Below are 20,974 nucleotides of genomic sequence, written 5' to 3'. Positions count from 1 at the left end.
GAGAGGGATGAGTGGGCCAGACTTTTCACTGAATGTCGTTGCCAAGGTAAGTTGTGTATTTTAATTTATTATGTTTTTTGTGTGTGTTTTTTTTTTTTAAAGTAATCGTGCTGATTGTCTGCAATTCATGTGTAACTAAGATAGTTCAGTTTGACGTTTTAGGTACAAATCAGTTGCGAATGTCACTGAAGGAATGTGATTTTACCTATTAATAAGGTGCTAGCTCACATGCAAACGTTTCAGCTAGGTAGTTCATGCACTTTATAATGCAACATCCCTGCATCTGAAATAACTGGGTACCTGACAATTTAGGGGGACTTGCTCAAAACAAATTTTGTTTCTCTTAGAAAAGACTATTGTCTTTATTGTCCCTGTTGGTAGCAGAAGTGCATAGATAAAAATTAATGACAAATAAATAGTGATTAAATTTAGCTACCGAGACATGATATGACCTTTAATTTAAATTCTGTGACTAATCGGATTCTCTGACCTGAATAGCAATTTCTGTCATATTGTCACAGAAAACAATGTTATCCTACTGTATCCAAACTGTATCTTGTTAAGTGTTACCAAAAATGTTACCTCTTTACAGTAAAGGTAGGGTCACAACTTTTTTTGGCCCACATGACTCCACATGCCGAAGTGTCCTTGGGCAAGATACTGAACCCCAAGTTGCTCCCAATGGCAGGCTAGCACCTTGCATGGCATCTCTGCTGTCATTGGTGAGTGTGAATGGATGAATGGGACACAGTGTAAAGCGCTTTGGTAACCGCTAAGTTTAAAAAAGGTCACCAGTCTGTGACCACTCCTAACCTGTTAGTACAGAGCCCTGGTTGTTCTGATGAGTTTATCTCAGAGCTTTTGTAGGCACACAGCTTTTACCTCTTTGACCTTTGTGGTAATTTACTCTGCATTTAGCTAAATGTTTATTTCAGCAACAAGTTAAATGCAGGGTTGTACAACTAATCCTAGCTCATCAGTTTTTTTTTCAGGTATTTGTACATAAAACCACCTTCCTATTATCATTGAAATATTTTAAATCCAACATTACTTTAAAGAGCCAGTTTCTTATTCCTTCCCTCTGTTACACTCATGTCCTTGTCACTCATAGTTTTTGCTTTGTGTTTCTCTCTCTCATCCTCTTTGTATTGCTATGTACTTTGACTTCATCCTTTCATTCATTCTCTCTTTTAAAAAACATTTAAAAAAAAATGGCATCTGAGTTGTTCAAGACAAATTAAGGAATGGCTGGAAGTGGGGAAAACCATGGCAGATGAGTTTGAAACAAATAATGTTTTTTCATACATTATTTCTCTATTATGGCATTTACCTAAATGTATAAGAAAACACCTCCACACACACTTAAAAAGGAGGTTTGCACCCCCGTAAAGCCAAATATATCATCTTAGTTTTTACTTTTAGCCTTGAAAGAAAAGGTGATGTTGGTCAGCATTGGTGGTGGTGTAGTGGGCTAAAGCACATAACTGTTAATCAGCACAACTGGTAATCAGAAGGTCGCTGATTTGATCCCCACAGCCACCACCATTGTGTCCTTGAGCAAGGCACTTAACTCCAGGTTGCTCCGGGGGGATTGTCCCTGTAATAAGTGCACTGTAAGTCGCTTTGGATAAAAGCATCTGCCAAATGCATAAATGTAAATGTATTTTGTGTTTGCAGTTAAACCATCCTGCCGGCACTAGGGAGCTCTCAGAAGTTGAGGAGTTGCAGACTAATTAAATTCCACAAGAGGTCTCAAGTCTTGGTATTCTGATAGCTTAAATAAAGTCAACCTTTATCTTTCAATTTAAAAGTGTCAAATATATGCAACTGATGCATATGAAGTGACAAAGCCATGTAGGAAATGACTAATTTATTTTATTAAAATAATTAGTGTAATTGCCTTTTACATAATTTTTTATATTTTATTAATTTAGGTCAACATCTTAAAAGACTAAGAAACCTGCTGAGTTCTGTCACTGTCCCTGCATCAGTAGAAGTGGAGGAGATGCCACCATGTCTGCATGGACCAGTTAATTTGTGAAAGAAAAAAACAGGGCTGCAATGCCAGTGCTCTTAATAATGTCAACAGTTGATGCTGTTGTCTTGTGTCTAGACTGTGTTCCCTCAGGAAGTCAGTTTCTCTGTTCAGCATGTGACTCAACCTTCCACAGACAAAATTTCTTCCATGAGAGAGAAAACATGATTGATGCTTTTTTCAAACTTATTCCACCCACATCCTTAGTGGTGGTCGATGAAAGTGGCCAATATCAACTCCGTGAACAAGGTGTGTTCAAAGAATTTAGTAGGTGTCCTCTCACCATGTTTTCATAATGTGCACTACATGTACAGTGGTGCAATATAAGCTATGTCTGGAGTTTGCTTCAACTGTTTTTTTTTTTTATTATTATTATTATTATTTGAATATATGTTAACTGAATGTCTAGACATTACTGATATTAATTTCTGAAACTTTCTTTAATGCAGTGTGTCTGCTTCCGATTTCTCCACCAATACAAATCTGGTCCTCTGGTCCAAACCAAGACTTCATCATTATCCCAGGAAAGGAGACTGTCTTGGTGTCTATCAATGGTATGTTGTCACTTCCTTCTACTTTTTTATATCCCACTAGGAGGCGATGTGAGGTCAAGCATAATAATGGCTTACTATTATCCTTTTGTGTTGTTCTGTACAGATACTGGTCAAATAGAAATTAAATGTTTGTTTTCAGGTCCATACAACCTGTATCTACCTGCTATGTGCTGTCCTCTTTCTTCTTGTAAATGGACTCCTGGGATTAGTGACTTGCTTGGATACAGATGCTGGCCAGCAACCACCAGCTGCCAAATGCTGTTCAAGTTTGATGTGTTCACATCATTTGAGCAGATGAAGTTGGCTTGCCCAGCTTTATCCCAACAAGCATTTCTCAACATGCTTGAACATCGATCCCTTTGCACAGGACGGGTAGGGACTCTCTTTTCATTTGCAATATATTTGAATTCCAAACATCAAAATCTTTCATTAACCAAAATAATACTATCCTTCTTCCCAGACAGGTAGTATTTGTGACGATACCTTCCAGAGCCTTTTGAGAGTTTGCCTTCTGCAATTTTAATATAGAAGATCTGTGCCTGGGATAGCCGCTTCAACGGTGTGTGTGTGTGTGTGTGTGTGTGTGTGTGTGTGATGTAATGACGAGTCCTATGTTTTTTAATTAAATTCTTACATTTGAACTGATTTTATAAAATTAGTTTCTGATCATTTCTTGTTTCTGATAATATGACAAAGTCCTTATTTTCACACAAATTTACTAATTTAGAGGGAAAGTAAATGTCTTGGTAGGGGCAAGCCCACTATACAGAAATTGTGGCAAATTGACGATTTTGATACTCTACAAACAAAAATAATAATACATTTTTTAAAAAAAACACACACTAGACGTACATTGAACATGTCATGTGTTCTCTTGGCACTTGGTACTAACAGGCCATACAAGCTCATCATCTGTTTTGCAAAAGAATGGGTGAGTATTTCTAAGTCCAGGTCTTAAAACATTTATTTGACACTATACTGCCCCCATGTGTCTAGAAGCCAGCTCTGCAGGACACCTTAACTGATACATTTATTAATCCTTTATTAATCCATTATGCATTTCTGAAGCTCAAACACATACACAATTTAAAGAAAACACAACAAATATTGCACATACACATAATCACTTAACCACTCCTAAAGTGTACCACAATTATGTTACATAAAATTCACCCTTTACCCCGGCACAAAAAACACACCCACACATCCAGTATATAAATGTAAAGGCCCCACACCCTATGCACACACTGTCTCTTACCTTTAACCCGTCCTCGGATCACTCCCATCCGACATCGAAGAGAAAAAGAGAACATCCTCCTTTTCCCTTTCACTCCTCCAGTCAGTCCTTTCTTCACGGCTCCCCGAGCAGAGACCCCGTCCGAAAGTAGTATAGGATTTAGTTTACAACTTACACGCCACATGGCTCCTCTTTTGGGCCATATAATGTGAATCCTCTATTTAGTCTTTGCTTTGTGTTTCCTCACTCTAATTCTCTTCCTTTTTATCCTCCTCCTTATTCTCTACCTCTCTCTTAATCCCAGCATAGCTGTCTGTCCTTGGAAATACTGTGGCTTCATCAGATTTGAGAGTTTTACTAAGAATGAAACACCTTTGACACTCTTCAGATTCATGTCAAGCAAACCTTGGAATGACTTAATCACAAATGCAGTTAAATACATTGGGCAGGTGTGTGTGTGAGCGTGTGTGCGTATGTGTGTGTTGGCTGCTCATGGATGGGACAGATGGACTGATGCTGCATGCTACAGAGACACATGCTGCCTGAACTGCAGGAGAATATTCATCCTGAGACACCAAACTAGCAAAAAGTATTATGGTAATACAAGTATTATGGTAATACCACAATATTTTGGACATGCATTATGGCAATACCATGTTTTTGGACATGTCATGGTATTTTGTAATGTAAATAGCATGGTACATCATAAATATTATAGGATATTGGCAGCAACTGTACAATTATTTTTCATTTTCCATCATAACTTCAAATCTAACTGCCACTGTCATCTGCCATCTTATTAAGACAGACTTTATCATAATATTGAATTGAACAAGTCAGAATTTCATTAGGTTCAATGATGTGTGGGCTTAAATTGGTCATGCTTTTTTTTTATATGTTCCTTGAGGTTCACTTATAATAGTAGTAAGTTTTTTTGCACACAAAAAAAAAAAAAAAAAAACTTTCATATATTTTCCACCCCATAGAAACTCTCAGTTTTGGTGCTGCTTCTCCTTTAAGACTTGACCGTAAACACCCACTGTTGTGATTGGCTCTCTGTTCTTGACTGACCTGCTCTCTCCTTGCCATCTTACTGGTGATAAGGTAAAGTAGGCATTGATGTTTTAATATGGAGGCGGTCAGAGGCAAATGTCTAAGGAAGTAGAGAACGAGTCATTTCAGCAGCTTGGTTTCAACAAATGCTCTTTTTGCAGTTCTCAAACTTACAGTATGTTTTTATAGAACAATGAACTCTTACATGTGAAAAGATCAAGGAAAATGTAACTCCTCATATCATGACCCCTTAAAGTAAAATATGTCATGTGGTGTAACTGTCCAGAGTCTCATTAAAAGCAAAAATTATAAATGATTAAAATACAAAAAATGGCATGAGTGAGGCAGAATTATCTTTTATTAAAATAATAGAATAAAAAAATAAAAGAAGTGAAACAAATCTCCACTTTCACTTTATCTCTAAAAGTCACATGTGATGCCTGTTTAGTTTCACACTCACATCTGAAAGTGAAAGTTCAAATGGAGATTTAGAGTAAAAAAAATAAAGGACTTAAATATTGTTCGGTTTCTCACCCACACCTGTCATATCACTTCTGAAGACATGGATTTAAACACTGGAGTCGTATGGATTACTTTTATGTTTCCTTAATGCTACAAAGTTCTGATCACCATTCACTTGCATTGTATGGACCTACAGAGCTCATTTATTTTTGTAAAAATATTTGTTTGTGTTCTGCTGAAAAAAGAAAGTCATACACATCTGGGATGGCATAAGAGTGGGTAAATGATGAGAGAATTTTCCTTTTTGGGTGAACTATTCCTTCAAGTTGTGTACACCCTCATGTACTTAAGGTGCGACAAACTTAATTTAATAAATTTTACTTGATGCTTCTTCTTTCTTTCTTTCTTTTTTAAATGCTACAGGCCTATATGTTTTCCAAAACGTTTGAAACCAAATTGGACACAAAGGTTTCATTTCTAAAAACTTGACATTTATGTTTAAAAGGATTCCTCAACCCTATTTGTAAATGACCCACAATTGCCCCAATATAAGGTCCATTAAATTCAGTAATATAATATGATACTAAGTATCATGGTACCACGACTGTAATGACAGACCTTCAACAAACTTCATCTGTCTCCTCATCATCATCATCAGCAGGTGGTTTGTGGTCTGGGTGAGTCATAAAACACATGTTCTTGTGAAACCCACAAAAACTCACTGAACTAAAACTAAACTTTTACTTCCACTTTTGACCTGTAATGCAGTTAACTTTCACTTAAATAAAGTTGCTGAGGATTTTACATTTTTGTGTAGCTGCACTGTCACTCCCCCATAATCAAATGAACAATGCTTTATTCTGTTCCACTTTCGCACGTATCAGGGAAATCGTTTACAAAATAACAAGATCACATGATGCGTAATGTTATAGGTCACACGAGGAAGCTGTAAAAGATTTAAGGAACTCACATTGCATTGTCAAAATGGACGGGTCGATCGCGAGGTAAGATTGGAATCTCCGAAACGAATAGTCAGATTGATTTACATTGTTTGTTTGTGTTTCGGAAAATACAATCTAACATTATTAAACTTTCTCTGGAAGTGACTGTGGACCCAGTTATGGCAGCATTAACCCAGTGTTTGCAACATCAGGTGAGAGATTTTTTTGTGACTGAAGATTTCCCCACGACACGTTATGACAATGATTCAAAACAACTCTCCACTGAGGTGAAGATTCGCAAGACTTTCGATCTTTACTTCTACCTAACTTGAATGTAATCGGAAATATTGTCGGTTTATGGTGTGTTTATCTAGATATATATCATAATATCAACGATTTGAAATTATGTTAATGATTCTTAATGAATGATACGCATCAAAACTAAGTTAAGAACACTATGCAAACACGGCTATCCAAATTAGGGAGTGTCGCAAAACAGGAAGACTCTCGTTTAATGATACCGTGGCTGTGTATTGTTTGGAGGGATGCGTCGCCCGGAGGTCGCATTTGCCGGCCACATACGTCATTCTTTTATTTATTTTTTATTTTATTTTGTTTTTATTTTATTTTTTTCATATATAAAAAATGAAACGAGACCGCCTCGATGAAGTATGCGGCCGACAAATGCGACCTCCCGAGGACGCATCCTTCCAAACTATACACAGCCCCTGATTACATTAAAAATATTAACAGATAAGATATTGTTGGCAAAACAAATTAAGTTATACTAAGAAATTCTATTGGATTTCTAAATTGTTATAACTATTAAAAAAGAATATTTAAAATAAATCTATTTAACTTCCTGGCCCTGTTACACACATTTGCCCCAATTGACCCACTACTATGCACTTACAAAGTACACTGTAAACTCCACTGAAGCATTCACTGTTTAACAGCTGATGGAAGTGATATTTCAAACACATTTAATGTGTTGCCGCTAGCTTTAGCGTGTTAGCCAACTTCAGTTCAACATTTGTATCTTATAATGTGCATATTATGATGGTAAAACATTCAACTTACATTTTATTTGCTGTCTTCACTGGAGTTTTGCTAGTTGCTACATTCTCCATTATTTACAATCGTTTTGTCAGGACAGCAGAGGTGGGAGTAAGTCACTAAATGCAAGTCTCAAGTCAAGTCCAAGTCTTAACATTGCAAGTCAAAGTCAAGTCAAGTCATTCTGTTGTAAGGGTCAAGTCAAGTCATTCTGTTGTAAGGGTCAAGTCAAGTCAAGTCATTCTGTTGTAAGGGTCAAGTCAAGTCAAGTCGCAACTTAGTCATCAAGTCATACCAAGTCGCACACAGGCTAGTTTTACACATTTTTTAACTCTGGGACTTTTATTACTTATTTAGACACAGAGGGCTGATGGGTTACAAAAATAAATAAATTAACTTGTGTAATAAATAAAATATCATTAAGAAGCACTTTAAATGCTCTAAAATAAAAATAAATTAAATGAACACAAGTAAACAAGAATTAATAAAACTTTTCCCATCTTGTGCTAGCCCTACATATAGGTATTTTGCTGTAATGTCCCCTATGAAAGTGTAAACTAAACAAAAACATTAAAAGTTTCAATTTAATCCAATTAGGCCAACGTGAACACGCTTAAAAAGAACTAAGATCATTTCTATCTATGAATACCCTGATGTATCTGTGTAAACGTGGACTGAACATTGTCACATGCCCCCATCTCAACATATAGTAATAATACCTATACTGTCATCTCAAGTTTGGCCTTGAGGTACTCTTCATATCTAAAAGAAAAGAAAAGCACCTATTACTTTATGTAATAGACACATTTTAAACATTAGGCTAGAGTAATTATAAACATAATCTTAAAAAAAAAAAAACTAAAAAGATATTGCATTCTAAATTAGTACTGTATGCCAAAGTTTGTATGTTCTTACTCTAAATATCCAGGTGATTTGATCCCATAACACAAAATATTATATGGAAATTTTAAGAAAACAAATCTAATCATTTAAATGATTTAAACCCGACTATTGTTTAATACGTGGGTCATTATAACTGACGTTCTCAACTACTTTCTATATTACTTTCTCCCGCGCAACATTTATGTTTTGTTCCGCTCCCGCCCGCAAAAATACTTTTTTTCTGTACCTCCAAATACTTTCAAGTTAGCCTACGTGTCGCCACCATACACATCAGCATAGATGCTCCTGATAAATTATTTGTTATTAAAGCATTAACACACAAACCACTGTTATAACATAAAAGCAAGCAGGCTACTGCGTGCATGGTTTGACATGACTTGATAATTCCTAAAAAGCTGACATCAGTTCATCGCGATCTCACACATCTCTGTTATTATCAATGAAGCTTTCATAATATATACACTTTGTTTGTTATAATTAGAGGATTTGCCAGCATACAGAATTCAGCACTGAACAAAAAGTCTGTTTTGAACGGTGAGGGAAGTCTATCGTAAATGCTTCTGATTGGCCATTGTGTTCAAGAAATCAACACATATTTCTGTGATTGGCTACATCACTCAACGCTGCAAACATGTTATTTTATTCTCCCTCAACCCGCACACACACAGAGTGAGTGGAATACCGCCCGCGCTCCCTCTTATAATGTCATCACCCAGTTACTGTAAAAAAAAAAAAAACATGCTACCTTTGAAGAAACCCCAATAAATGTTATTTTAAGGCATTTTAAGACTTAAGAAATTTTTAAAAATATATACATATTGAGCACTTTATTTTACACATTAATTGGTTGTGGTGGTTAACCTGCAATTTAATTTACACTTTAAGTTGGAAGTAGATAGATACCACAGAAAACCTCGTGCTTGAAAACTAGCAAAACTACTTACTTCTCGCTGTGCAACTTGAAGTGACGAATGAAATTTGAAGTTGTGGCCGATGAATCCCTTATCTTGGCACTGCAGATATTACACACAGCCGTTCTTTTCTTGGCCGTATACGCGTAATCTCTAAACCCAAACTTTATTATCCTCGGGGCTGGAGCTGGTGTTGTTGTTGCTGTGTCCATGTTGTCCGCGGAGGGATCTGCTGTTTTGGCAGGCGGCAAGCGGCTTCCTGATTACATATGCGTATAAAGAAGAGTAGCTTGGGTTCGCCGACTTATTGGAAAATATATAGTTCATTCTTAAATATATAAAAAAATCACAATAATTGAAAAACATTTTTTTCCACAAGTCATTTCAAGTAAATAGGCACAAGTCCGAGTCAAGTCTAAAGTCACAAGGAGCAAGTCTAAAGTCAAGTGGAGTCTTTTCAGAGATCTAGTCAAGTAAGTCTTAAGTCCAGAAAATTGCGACTCGAGTCTGACACGAGTCAAGTCATATGACTCGAGTCTCCCACCTCTGCAGGACAACATTGCGACTAGGTAACTCCTCCCCTTCCATGTATGGCAAGCCGCAGCGCTGAGTGCATGAAGTGCCCAACATTCCACACTCCTTTTTGACTGTTGAAAAAGTGCATCATATAGTTATAGTACACTTCTTATTGCATTTTCAGTGTTAAAGTGGCACTCAGTTACTTTTTTAACTATGGCTTACACTGAGGGAGGTCTCGCACACACCAGACGAGAAGTGTCCCATTGCGGCTAGGACACGGCACAGGTCAAACACCGGGAACATCGATGAGGTTCAGGTGGCAGAGAGTACACACAAACGTTACCAAGGTTTTTCTCTTCTTCAAGAATGAACAACGTTAGAGTAAATAATCAATGTCCTTTGATAATGATTTGGGTCGAATTTAATGGAAAATATGCAAGGTGCGCTCTGTGGTGCAGCAAAAATTTGTGCAGTCTCCTGAGTCATAGCTGGGCGCGGCCGGCAGACACAGATGTGCGTACCTTCATTAAAAACATTTGTTTTGAATTTTAGAATATGCCATGTCATCCTCCAGATGTGTTGTGCGACCCTCTTGACACCTAGTGGCCTGGATGTTGCGTCATTCAAACATTCTTTTTATTGTCTTTTATTGTACTACCTATAGTTTTATGCAAATCTATCACTTTGCACTGCATACTGCTTTATGTACTATTTAAAAATAATATGCTAAACACCACTTTGGTGTGCAACCAACGCAGATTTTACTTGCTGTAGACCCATTTATCGCTGCACACTGCATACTGCTTCATATACTATTTTTAAACAATAATATGCAGAATCTTTTACGAACTTTTACCATATGGTTCTGCCAAATTTCCATAGTAGCTACATCTTGTTACTACTGTAAATTCCCTGCTGAAAAGACTAGAATTTCTGGTCACTAGCTTATAATGTGTTTTGGGTGCTGGTTTCCCAACACGGGAAGCTAGTGTGCTGCAAGTATAACAGCTAGATTTTGTTGGTGAAAGAATATGCTCTTCCACTAGCTAGACCAGTACTAGCCAGCATTAACCAGCCTAGACTAGCATGGGAATTGCATGCTGGTCTTACAGGGTAATCAAATCTCCTTCAAACAAGGCAGGCTTGAATCTTTATTCAGTTCTTAAGTAATTCTAATATGCAATAACTTGGAACTACTGTATTGTGGAAACAATGGCTACCATGGTAAATTATAATTTAAATAAGACACCGGGCCGTTTGATTCTTTGTCATCAGATGTAACTGCTGATTTAAAATTCGCTATTTGATCTTGACCAACCGTTTTGGAGATTTCGGTCTTTCCCCATTCAAGTACTGTATGTAGATAGGAGCTGTACTTATTGTCAGTTGTATAAAATAGCTGCCCTGGAGCATTCCCTAGACGGCCAGTGATTGGAATGACTTGCCTTGAAAGGGACATAAATACGGCAATTAATCAGTATGTGGTGTTCCCTTCTGTCACAACTTGTAGCTTAGCTCTTTCACAAGAAGAGAATAAATTAGTTTCTCTGTTTAAAATTGCTAAATATTCCACCCACTTCCTTTTGTATCTCACCATCCAATAGCAGCAGCTCTCAGAACATACACATTCCAGTACCATAATTGCACTGCACTAAAGCCCATAGGAAGCAGAGATCACTGGATACCACAAAGGAAACAACTAATTTTGTATGTCACCAAGACAAATTCCTTGTATGTGTAAGCATACATCGCAATAAAGCTGATTCTGATGTCTTAATCAACAATAGTTTAATCAATTGGGACTTTTTTTCAAAGTGTTCTTCATATCCAAAAAGTAAGTCTTTAACCTTGTCTGCAAACAAAAATAACCTATAAACTAAACCGTCACTATTTATAAACTATTTGGATTTAGCTGTATTGATTGATGTATATTCTTGCCATGTAAATGTTTTTTTTTTTTTTTAAGAATACTTTTCAAACAATTCGTACAGGTTAAAGTCTGGCTATTGTCATTTAGAGGAAAGCTAAATGTGTTAAAAAATATAATGTATAAGTATAGTGTAAATGTGTGTGTGTGTGTGTGTGTGTATATATATATATATATATATATATATATATATATATATAGAAATGCATAAATATATTGTGTATAGAAATATTTTAATATATACTGCAGTAAAAGAGCCTTTCATTGCATTGAAACTTTATTAATGGTTGCTGTCAATAATTCATGGTGTAAACCACTGGAAAACTACCCTAACCAGTCTCTTTGAATTTCATTCAGCCATGTCGGCCCCGCCTGCGGCAGGCACCTTCGGCCCTTCCGCGCCCCCTGCAAGCATGTTCGACATTGTCCCGGGATATGAGGGAACTATGGCTGGCGGAGGTGGTAAGAAGCATGCAAGATATGTCTTTATCAAACATCAAAGAAGCTGATGAAAATACTTCAGCTTAAGAAATGAACTGGGCTCATGGACATAGACTGTGTTCAGGAGTCAATAAATTAAGGCACACATAATTGATCTTGCAATTGTACTAGTTTTGTAACTGATGTGCTTCTCTTATAACAGGTGGGTATCTTCCACCTCCAATGCCATCTGTACCAACCCCTGCGCCCGAGCCTCCCCCCAACCAACCTGAGTGGCTGTAAGAGGTTTTTCTCTATACAGTTAATAATCTTAAATAAACACCGTGTGGACACCCGCCTCTGACATTCAATACTTTTAACAGTCATACCTGTACCAATACCGAGTCCCCAGCTTTTCAGTTTAAAATATTGCTGCTATCATGAATGAAAACTAAATGAAACTGTTTTTGTTAACTAAAATATAAATATAACATGACTGGGGAAAAGTGAGACTAAACTAAAATAGATTTTTGTGCTTCTGTAAATAAAACGCATTCATTTGTATTTAATTAAATTTTATAGTCCTAGGAAACTCATGCAGTGAAACATATTGGTGACACTTTTCAATAAGGTTTCATTTGTTAACATTAGTAAATCCATTAGATATAATTTACAATGTACATAATTTTTTTTACAGCATTTATTCATCTTTGTTAATGTTAATTTACAAAAATGCAATTGTTACTTGTTAGTTCATGGTGCATTAATTAATGCTAATATAATGTTTGTTAAAAGAAATGTATTTGTCTATGTTAAAATTAACAATAACTGTAAAAGTATTGTTCGTTGTTCGTTCATGTTTACTAATGTTGTTAACAAACCTTAACAAATGGAACCTTATTGTGAAGTGTTACCAAGATGTTAAAATGATATCGGTTAAAGCATTAACTCTGACAGCCCTAAAATAATAAAACAAAACTAAATACTATGGGAAGAGTTTCCTAAAAATGAATTGCACCTGGTAAAAACGCTTTTTATTTTCATGCTGTGTCTGCCCTGGTTTAGCATCTGATTCGCCAAAAGAGTTATGCAAATAATTCAACAAAATGTAAAATCTGTACTGAATGCAATTTGCACGGCGCAATTCCAATCTTGCTGGTCAGTTCTGACTGCTTTAACATGCCAAAAATGCACTTGACTACACCGTGCATCTGGATATATGCCAGGCTCTAATGCTCTTCATTGTTTGAGCATACATTTGATACATTTCTACTGCCATGATCAATTGAATAAGCGCTGCGCAGACCGATTGGCATCTGACTTGAAGACGGTTTACCCTGATGTAGGTTCAGCACATGTTGGGAAGTGCAAAGAGTCCAGCTTGACTGCTCTATTTTTAACTCCTCCACCGACTGCAACCAGCAAATCTTGCCGATTGTTAAGGCAAGGCATAGTTCAAGACGAACACACTTAATGACTTAATTTAAATACTCAAGACATGGCACTATTTCAGCGCTGGTTGCACCTACATAACTAGACTAATTTGATTGCGGGTGGTTGGTGAATAATGCAGGTATATGCGCTGAAATGCTGTTTAGTGAATTCGCCCCTTTGAACACTGTAAAACTAAAACTAATCTGAAATGAGAAAACGCTGAAAAAAGAAAGAAAATAGCAGTCATAGAGGGAAAAAATGAATTGAAAGTTCAAATGTAAATATAAACAGAAATAAAAACTCAATTTGAATTACAGAACTACAATAAAAAAAATGTTAACCTAAAAATGTGCTTTATGTGATAACATCTAAATTAATTGCTTTGATACAAGTCAAAAATAGTCTTTAACATCACTGAATCAGAGGTCTGATGTCTCTGTTCCAGAGGCAGACAATAGAGCTCATTCCCATTACCAAAGTAAACTACATGTGGAAAGGAAAACCCCATGTTTACTTTGTGTATGGAAATGAGTTTGAAGTGAACGCTGATGACTACCCCGCCACCTGCTGCTGTTCTGTGATGTAACTTTGAAAACTCTGACATATGTCATTTTTGGGGGCTGATGTAACTCCACAATTATTACATCATAATATATCCAAACATCACAATTGTTGCCTTCACATCTCTCACACTCACAAAACATAACCTGTCAGAATTGGGCATCATCAGTAAAAGTAGCCAAGTGTGAATTACTACATTTTCACTCCATCAAGGAACTGTTCAAGAGTCTGAAATATACAAGAGCTTGTAGTACAAACTACATTAGGTTACACCAACAAAACATTTTTAGGGTTAATTCAGGTAAATGTTACCGGTTACCACTTTTAACAGTGTACGCATAATAACCCTGGCTGTGTTCTTTTATCTAACACACCTGCTTATTCACCTTTTAAGCTATTAGTAAAGTGCACCATGACCTGAATTGGGTGTTTCAGATTAGAAAGACCACTAAAATAGTGGTAGGGGCCTTATAGAAGCAAGATTGAAAAGTGCTGTACTGCACACATTGTATGTGCCACTATTGTGCAAAGGTCACAATATATAGATTTTTTTTTTTTCTTATTGTTTACAGAATTCCTTCCATCTCAGAGGAAAGAGCCCGAGAAGCTCTTGCAACATATGTCGCTAGCAAGTGTTGCTACAGCTCTTCCCCGGTCAAAGAAGGAGTTATAACCAACATGGAATCCTTTAATACTTACAGGGTGAATCATAATTCAGTTTCATGATGTTTTTATTGATTTGTCAGTTGTCTCAAGCACATGGAGTACAGTATAAATACATTAAGACAGTTATTTTGGATGTGCATAATTCTGATGTTGTGTTTGTTAGTGCTTTTTAACAAGGCCTGACTTCTTGCATTGCTTCTGTTCTCAGTACCGTTTGGAAACGTTCACAGAGTCCAGATCTACTGAATGGAGTCAGGAGCCTTATTCGGGTACCTAAAGTATTTTACAGTTGCTGCATCATTCAGATTCAAACTTTTACCATTAGTTGAGCCAGAACTTGTTGGGCCGTTCAAGTAATGGCTTATGCAAGGTTGTTCCACTTTTTATGTCTCGCTCTCCTACAGGGCAGCCTGTGGATGCTGGTGCTCAACCAGCTCCAGGACCATGGCAGATCGCAGTTCAAGCTCCAGCCTTCTTTAAAGAGCACAAGCAGACTATGAAAGTGCCTTTTACTTCCTCTGTCAAGGTCTGACCTTTTAAAGAAATAATTCACCCAAAAATTAATGAGCGCTAAGAGAGAAGCTCATTCACTGTGGCCCGTGTTTTCACGAGAGAAGTTGCATTGTTTAGCGTTGAAAACGCACATTCTCGCATGAATGTGCATGGCACTGTGAATGAACTTCTCTCAAGCACTCAAGATTTTCACTGAAAAATTACTGAAATCATTTATCTATGGAAGACATAGAATTTGACCCTTGAGTCTCATGGACAACTTTTATGACATTTCGGTCCTTTTTGCACTGTCCACTGCCATTGTATTGAAAAAGATGCAATATTCATACAAATTTATCTTTAAGTAAATTGATCAATTATGACAGATATTTCAACCTCAAGAACAATACAAACATCAGAGCATTCAGCAAACAACTGTATCAAAACAATTCTGCATAAAATGTCAACAAATTGTAAAGGTTTTGGTAGAGTTTAATTAAACTTTCCAGACGATCAAGGACTTCATGAGAAAAGTAATTTAAATGTTTCAGTTTGTATTCATTATTTACTATAAAATGCAGATGCTTATATACACAAACATTTTGCTGCAGCCTAACTAAACATCAATGCTGATATTCAATCGATCAGATCATATTTTAGAGCATTCAATTCTGTTTGTATCCCAGAACTGTCATTCGTGTCTTGGAATGGGAAGAAGCCCGTGTTCCACCTGTGCTGGAGCTGGAAATGTAAGTGACCTCTCGAAAGGGACAGACCAACTGCATGCCAGTCAGTTCATTGTTCACATAGGAATTTCAGAAATATGCCAACTGTGTTCCATGACAATATCCCTTTGTGTGTTGCTGGGTATCGGCACTTATTTCTAAATTGAATTTGATTCCAATGTAAAAGCTCTTGATTTGATTCCGATTCATTTCGATTCAATACTGGTTCCTATGGGAATATTAAAATAAACAGTTTTGTAAAAGTTTACAATTATATCGAAAGGAAATGTGCACAGCAGCCAAACATTCACAAAGCCAGAAAGTTTACCTTTTATACAAACCATTTCTCCTCTGTTGTTGTGCATGTACAGAAAGTCTGCTGGGTGTGTAACGGTTCTGGTCATCGTATGGGTGACGACCGCTGCACGCACTGTAATGGGCGTGGACGTGAGAAGTAAGTCAACTCGACATGGATGGATGGATGGATGGATGGATGGAGAGAGTTTTGTGTATTAATGCTTTGGCAATATTGTATATAAACACAATCATGCCAATAAAGTACTTTAAATTGAAATTGAGAGAGAGAGAGAGATATTATATTTGTGTGCTGTGGTCTGGCCTCTTTCAGCTGTAGTTCATGCAATGGCAATGGCTCTTGTCAGTGTGACACCTGCCATGGAAAGAGACAGCTGCTCGTCTTCATCAATCTCAATGTTAAATGGTATGATGCATAATTTATTAGAGATATTTGATAAGACAAGCTTGACTATTGTTATTGCCCATACTTTGGGTTGGGTTTGTTGTTTTTGTTTTTTAAACCTGAGTGATACCTCAAATTATGCGGCTAGTTGAGGAGATGTGTGCTTTTACTTTTCAAAGTGATCAGCTTGGCATATGATAAAACAAGATTGACTTAAGTTGAAGGAGGCACCCAAGTCATATCTATGGACTAGAATAATTTAGAGACTAACAGATGGTTCTTGCCTTTAAGTAATTACCTAGCGACCTCCAAGAATATTTTTGTAACCACATCGCAATGCACTAACCATTAAGATCACCTTATCAAACACATAGCAACAAATGGCAACCATCCACAACACCCTAGAATCAAAGCAGCAAGTTTTGCATGGGCAAACAACTTGCATTTCCATTAACACCTCACATTTTCTTAATTTTACGCCATAAAAGTCTTAAGACTCTACTGTCTCATGCTACTGTTTGACCATTTCAGGAGCACAGAGAAGGATGATTTTTTAGCACAACAGTCAAGTGGTCTGAAAGAGCACAATCTTGAGAGAGTTTCCGGAAAGGAGCTCTTCAAAGACACCCAGTATATGGTAAGCAAAGGCTTGGATGGTCATTGAGAGATAAAAGTACAATTATATAGTGACAAGAAACTTATGAGAGTGAAATATTGAAACATGATATGGCCAAAAGTATGTGAACACCCACTTGGAATTAAGGTTTGGCTATTCCAGGAATTCCAGTGACAACTAATCTTCATGCTACTGCATACAATGAAATCCTTGTGAAATTCTTTGTGCTTTAAAGTAAATGTAAGTTTTTCAGTGTTAAAATACTTATATCCCAGCTTAATATGCAGAGACAACTGTAAGTAAGCCATGCTTGGGATAATTTTCTCAAACTGTAAACACGGTGTCTCTGTGGCACTATAAAATTCCTGTGTTTGTTTAGAGTTACCACTTAGACCCACCCCGACAATGTTACTCAACCAATGGTGTGAGTTGGGGTGGAACTATCTAATGCTATGAACAACATTTGATGAGGGCTGTATTCGGAAAGCTGTTTTGAATAAATATATTTGTTTTTTTTTGCAATTCTGTTCGGTCGCACAGGTGTCTCAGAAATGATATTCTTTAGCTTTAAACTGTGTGGCAACAGTTTAGCGAGGACCCTATTCTGTTCCAGCATGACAATGCCCCTGTAATCAAAGTGAAGTCCATAAAGAGATAGTTTACGGAGTCTTGTGTTGAAGATCTTTACTTGCCTGCACAAAGTCCAGACCTGAATGCGTTTGAGATGAACTGCTACGCTTGAACTAGCAAATCCCTGCAGCCATGCTCAAACATCTAATGGAAACCCTTCCCAGAATAGTGGAAACCTTTTGTGCGGTGTGGTGTTTGAGTATCCACCTATGGCCATGTAGTGAATACTGTATGCATACATTAAAAAATGTGGCTCTATGGTTGCACTGTATATTTGTAATATGAAGATCATTGTGTGTTTACTATAGCTATATCCAGTGATGGGTTTCCCAGATGCCTCTCTTGTTCAAGCATCTGAGCGTTTAGTAAGAGACCACCAGGTGAAATTTGCCCAAACCTCCCGCATATTACAACAGGTACTGCTGTCTGTCTGTATGTCTACAATAGCCATCTAACTCAATCAACACTTAACAGAGTCTAGATCCTAAATTACCTAGAGACCACAATAATAATAATAACAACTAAAACATTTCCTAAATGATTTTTAGTCTATTTGTGATGGGAGATATTCAATACTGCTGAATCATGAATCTGGTTGCAACAATTACATTTATTTTTTAATTACAAATTCTTTCATTTCCTGTTCCAGAGGCAGACAATAGAGCTCATTCCCATTACCAAAGTAAACTACATGTGGAAAGGAAAACCCCATGTTTACTTTGTGTATGGAAATGAGTTTGAAGTGAACGCTGATGACTACCCCGCCACCTGCTGCTGTTCTGTGATGTAACTTTGAAAACTCTGACATATGTCATTTTTGGGGGCTGATGTAACTCCACAATTATTACATCATAATTATATCCAAACATCACAATTGTTGCCTTCACATCTCTCACACTCACAAAACATAACCTGTCAGAATTGGGCATCATCAGTAAAAGTAGCCAAGTGTGAATTACTACATTTTCACTCCAAGGATCTGTTCAGGAATCTGAAATATACAAGAGCTTGTAGTACAAATTTGTATGATAAAATAGTCTGTAGTAAGACTTTAGTAAAAATAGTGTAATGAGATCATGTTGAATTAAAATAAACTAAGTTTTGAGACAAAACATCACCACATTGCCCCCCCTTTTGGGTAACACTTTACAGTAAGGTTGTTTACGTTAACATCAGTTAACTACATTAGTAACAATACTTTAACATTAAAATGTAAAAAAGTGCTTAATTTTAACATACTAATAAACTTGTAAATGTTAACATTAGTTAACGAACAATGAAGAACAATTTTATTTTGATAAATTAACATTTAAATATGACTAATACACTTTGTAAAAATATATAGATTTTTGTAAGTTCATGATACCTAAAGCATTTACTACTGTTTTATTGAAATGTTACCTTTTTTGTATTTTCATTCTCCGTTACAAAACTGTCACATTCTGTTCTACTGTACAAAAGTACATTCAGTTTGTGTGTGTGCGCAGCAGGGGATGATCTACATGAAACAACATTTGCTTATGCACTTTTGTGAAATATTTCCTTTTGTATTTTTACTTTTTAATATAACAGATATGGTATGTGATAATTGGGGTCTGTTAGTGATATATTTTACACTAAGTATTTTTCAATTATTGCATTGGTATGGTCATTCCTTTCTGAAATATTATATTAAAGATATTTTAGATGTTTTGCATTCACATTCAAGGAAACAACTTTTATTCAGAATTCTTATTAATAAACCCCAAAATAACTTCCCCAAAAAATTGTTAATTTTTTTTATTTTCAGAAGATACAAATCTCTACCATGAGGTTGAGATGTCAGTTTATGGTAAATCTTGCCTTAAATGGCCATTACGATTTCTTGGTCTTTCTATGTAAAATAAACAGCTTTTAATTGTATTTGCCAGTCTTGGATGCATTTCATAATTTAGCAGGAACTCCATGAAAGGAAATCTACAACGAATTGCAACAATATCCCTCCATAAATTGTTGTATGGCAGTCCATATAAAACATCCAGACATGCATGCAACTCACATTTATTACAACTCATATTTTGTGTTCAATCAAGTTCATGAACAGTGTTTTTAAACAGTTAAAATGCTAATCTTTCTTATAATTACATTTCTATTTATTCCTTCTATGCCAAACATGCCACATCAGAAATCCTTTACATTTTAATGCAATAAAGAGTTAATTTATAACATTTTCAGTCAATTAAGTAAATTCAAAAACGTTATAGTAACTTCTACTGAATAACTTTATTTGCTTAGAAATGTATCAAAGCATTATTCTTCTGGATGAATGGGAACCACAGCTTTTTCTTTCCTTTCCCCAGTACATCTTTCTGTAAAATAGACTCAGGAGAACCAGAGGGTAGATCCATTTGTAGCTTTAGTAATGTCACATAAAATATACAACAGACAGAGGTCAGTATCCAAAATATACAGTAACGTAGGCAAATCCAGTAGTCGTGGTCACAATCCAGGCAGAGGTCACCATGACTAAGGGTATTCCAGGAAAAGATCAAGGTCAAAAGGCAGGCAGCATTGAATCAAGACGATAATAACAGGCAGTAGTTCAAACACAGGCAGACTAGAATAGAAAAACACTTAGAATTGTTAGCATGGGTAAAAACAAGCCTTCGCACTGAGCCCTGTGTTTGCAGTGCTTAAAGAGTCCATGAAATGGGTTACAGGTGCTTTGTAATCAGTCCTGCTTGAGGATAATGGGAATCGTAGTTCGTAGTTAATACTCAGGTGATGGCGCTCTCTGGTGGTTAACAAGGGGAGTGTTCGTAACACTTTCCTTTTCTTATAACAAAAACACTTGAGTTATTTCCTCTTTTTAAATATATAATATATTCCTAACTTATATAGGAGTATTTGAAAAAATACTACATGATTCAAGTATTGTGTAAATATGTCTTTTTAAGGAAAATAAAATATAACCATAATTGTCCACATATACTACTCACAGATGCCCCTCTCAACTACTTTTAGCCTGTGCTACCTTTATGTTGTTTCTACCCTTACATGCATGATTTTGATCAATTCTGGCATACAAGTGTATTTCTCATATATTTGATCATATATCTAATGTTAAGACTCTACCCTACACTGTTTATTGCA

At 36.3% G+C, this 20,974-nt stretch overlaps 2 protein-coding genes across 3 annotated transcripts in view; one reads left to right on the top strand and one right to left on the bottom strand.

Annotated features, from left to right (window-relative positions):
- The window catches only part of LOC127631234 (glutamate receptor-interacting protein 2-like), a 48,450-nt gene extending 44,230 nt beyond the window's left edge, over positions 1-4,220 (bottom strand). The window contains 1 exon segment of the mRNA XM_052109298.1: positions 3,848-4,220. Coding sequence (XP_051965258.1) covers positions 3,848-4,010 — 163 coding nt within the window. The 5' untranslated portion in view covers positions 4,011-4,220.
- A 2,020-nt stretch (positions 4,221-6,240) lies between these two features.
- LOC127630847 (protein SSUH2 homolog) lies at positions 6,241-19,991 on the top strand. 2 transcript variants are annotated; one of them, XM_052108670.1, is made up of 13 exons: positions 6,241-6,345; positions 6,445-6,494; positions 11,956-12,060; positions 12,242-12,317; positions 14,586-14,715; positions 14,888-14,948; positions 15,084-15,205; positions 15,858-15,920; positions 16,268-16,350; positions 16,525-16,617; positions 17,128-17,233; positions 18,151-18,258; positions 18,492-19,989. In XM_052108670.1, the coding sequence occupies exons 1-13, from the start codon at positions 6,326-6,328 to the stop codon at positions 18,630-18,632; spliced, it is 1,158 nt and encodes a 385-aa protein (XP_051964630.1). In that variant the 5' UTR covers positions 6,241-6,325; the 3' UTR covers positions 18,633-19,989. The 2 variants fall into 2 exon arrangements, with proteins under 2 accessions (XP_051964630.1, XP_051964631.1); XM_052108671.1 differs by lacking the exons at positions 6,241-6,345; positions 6,445-6,494 and adding an exon at positions 11,328-11,505 and having other exon boundaries at positions 18,492-19,991.
- The last annotated feature ends 983 nt before the right edge of the window (positions 19,992-20,974 follow it).

The sequence above is a fragment of the Xyrauchen texanus genome, chromosome 37 (assembly GCF_025860055.1).
Source record: "Xyrauchen texanus isolate HMW12.3.18 chromosome 37, RBS_HiC_50CHRs, whole genome shotgun sequence".
NCBI classification, from domain to species: Eukaryota; Metazoa; Chordata; class Actinopteri; order Cypriniformes; family Catostomidae; genus Xyrauchen; species Xyrauchen texanus.
Note: the sequence above shows the minus strand (reverse complement) of the source record. Positions and strands in the feature narration are given on the sequence as shown.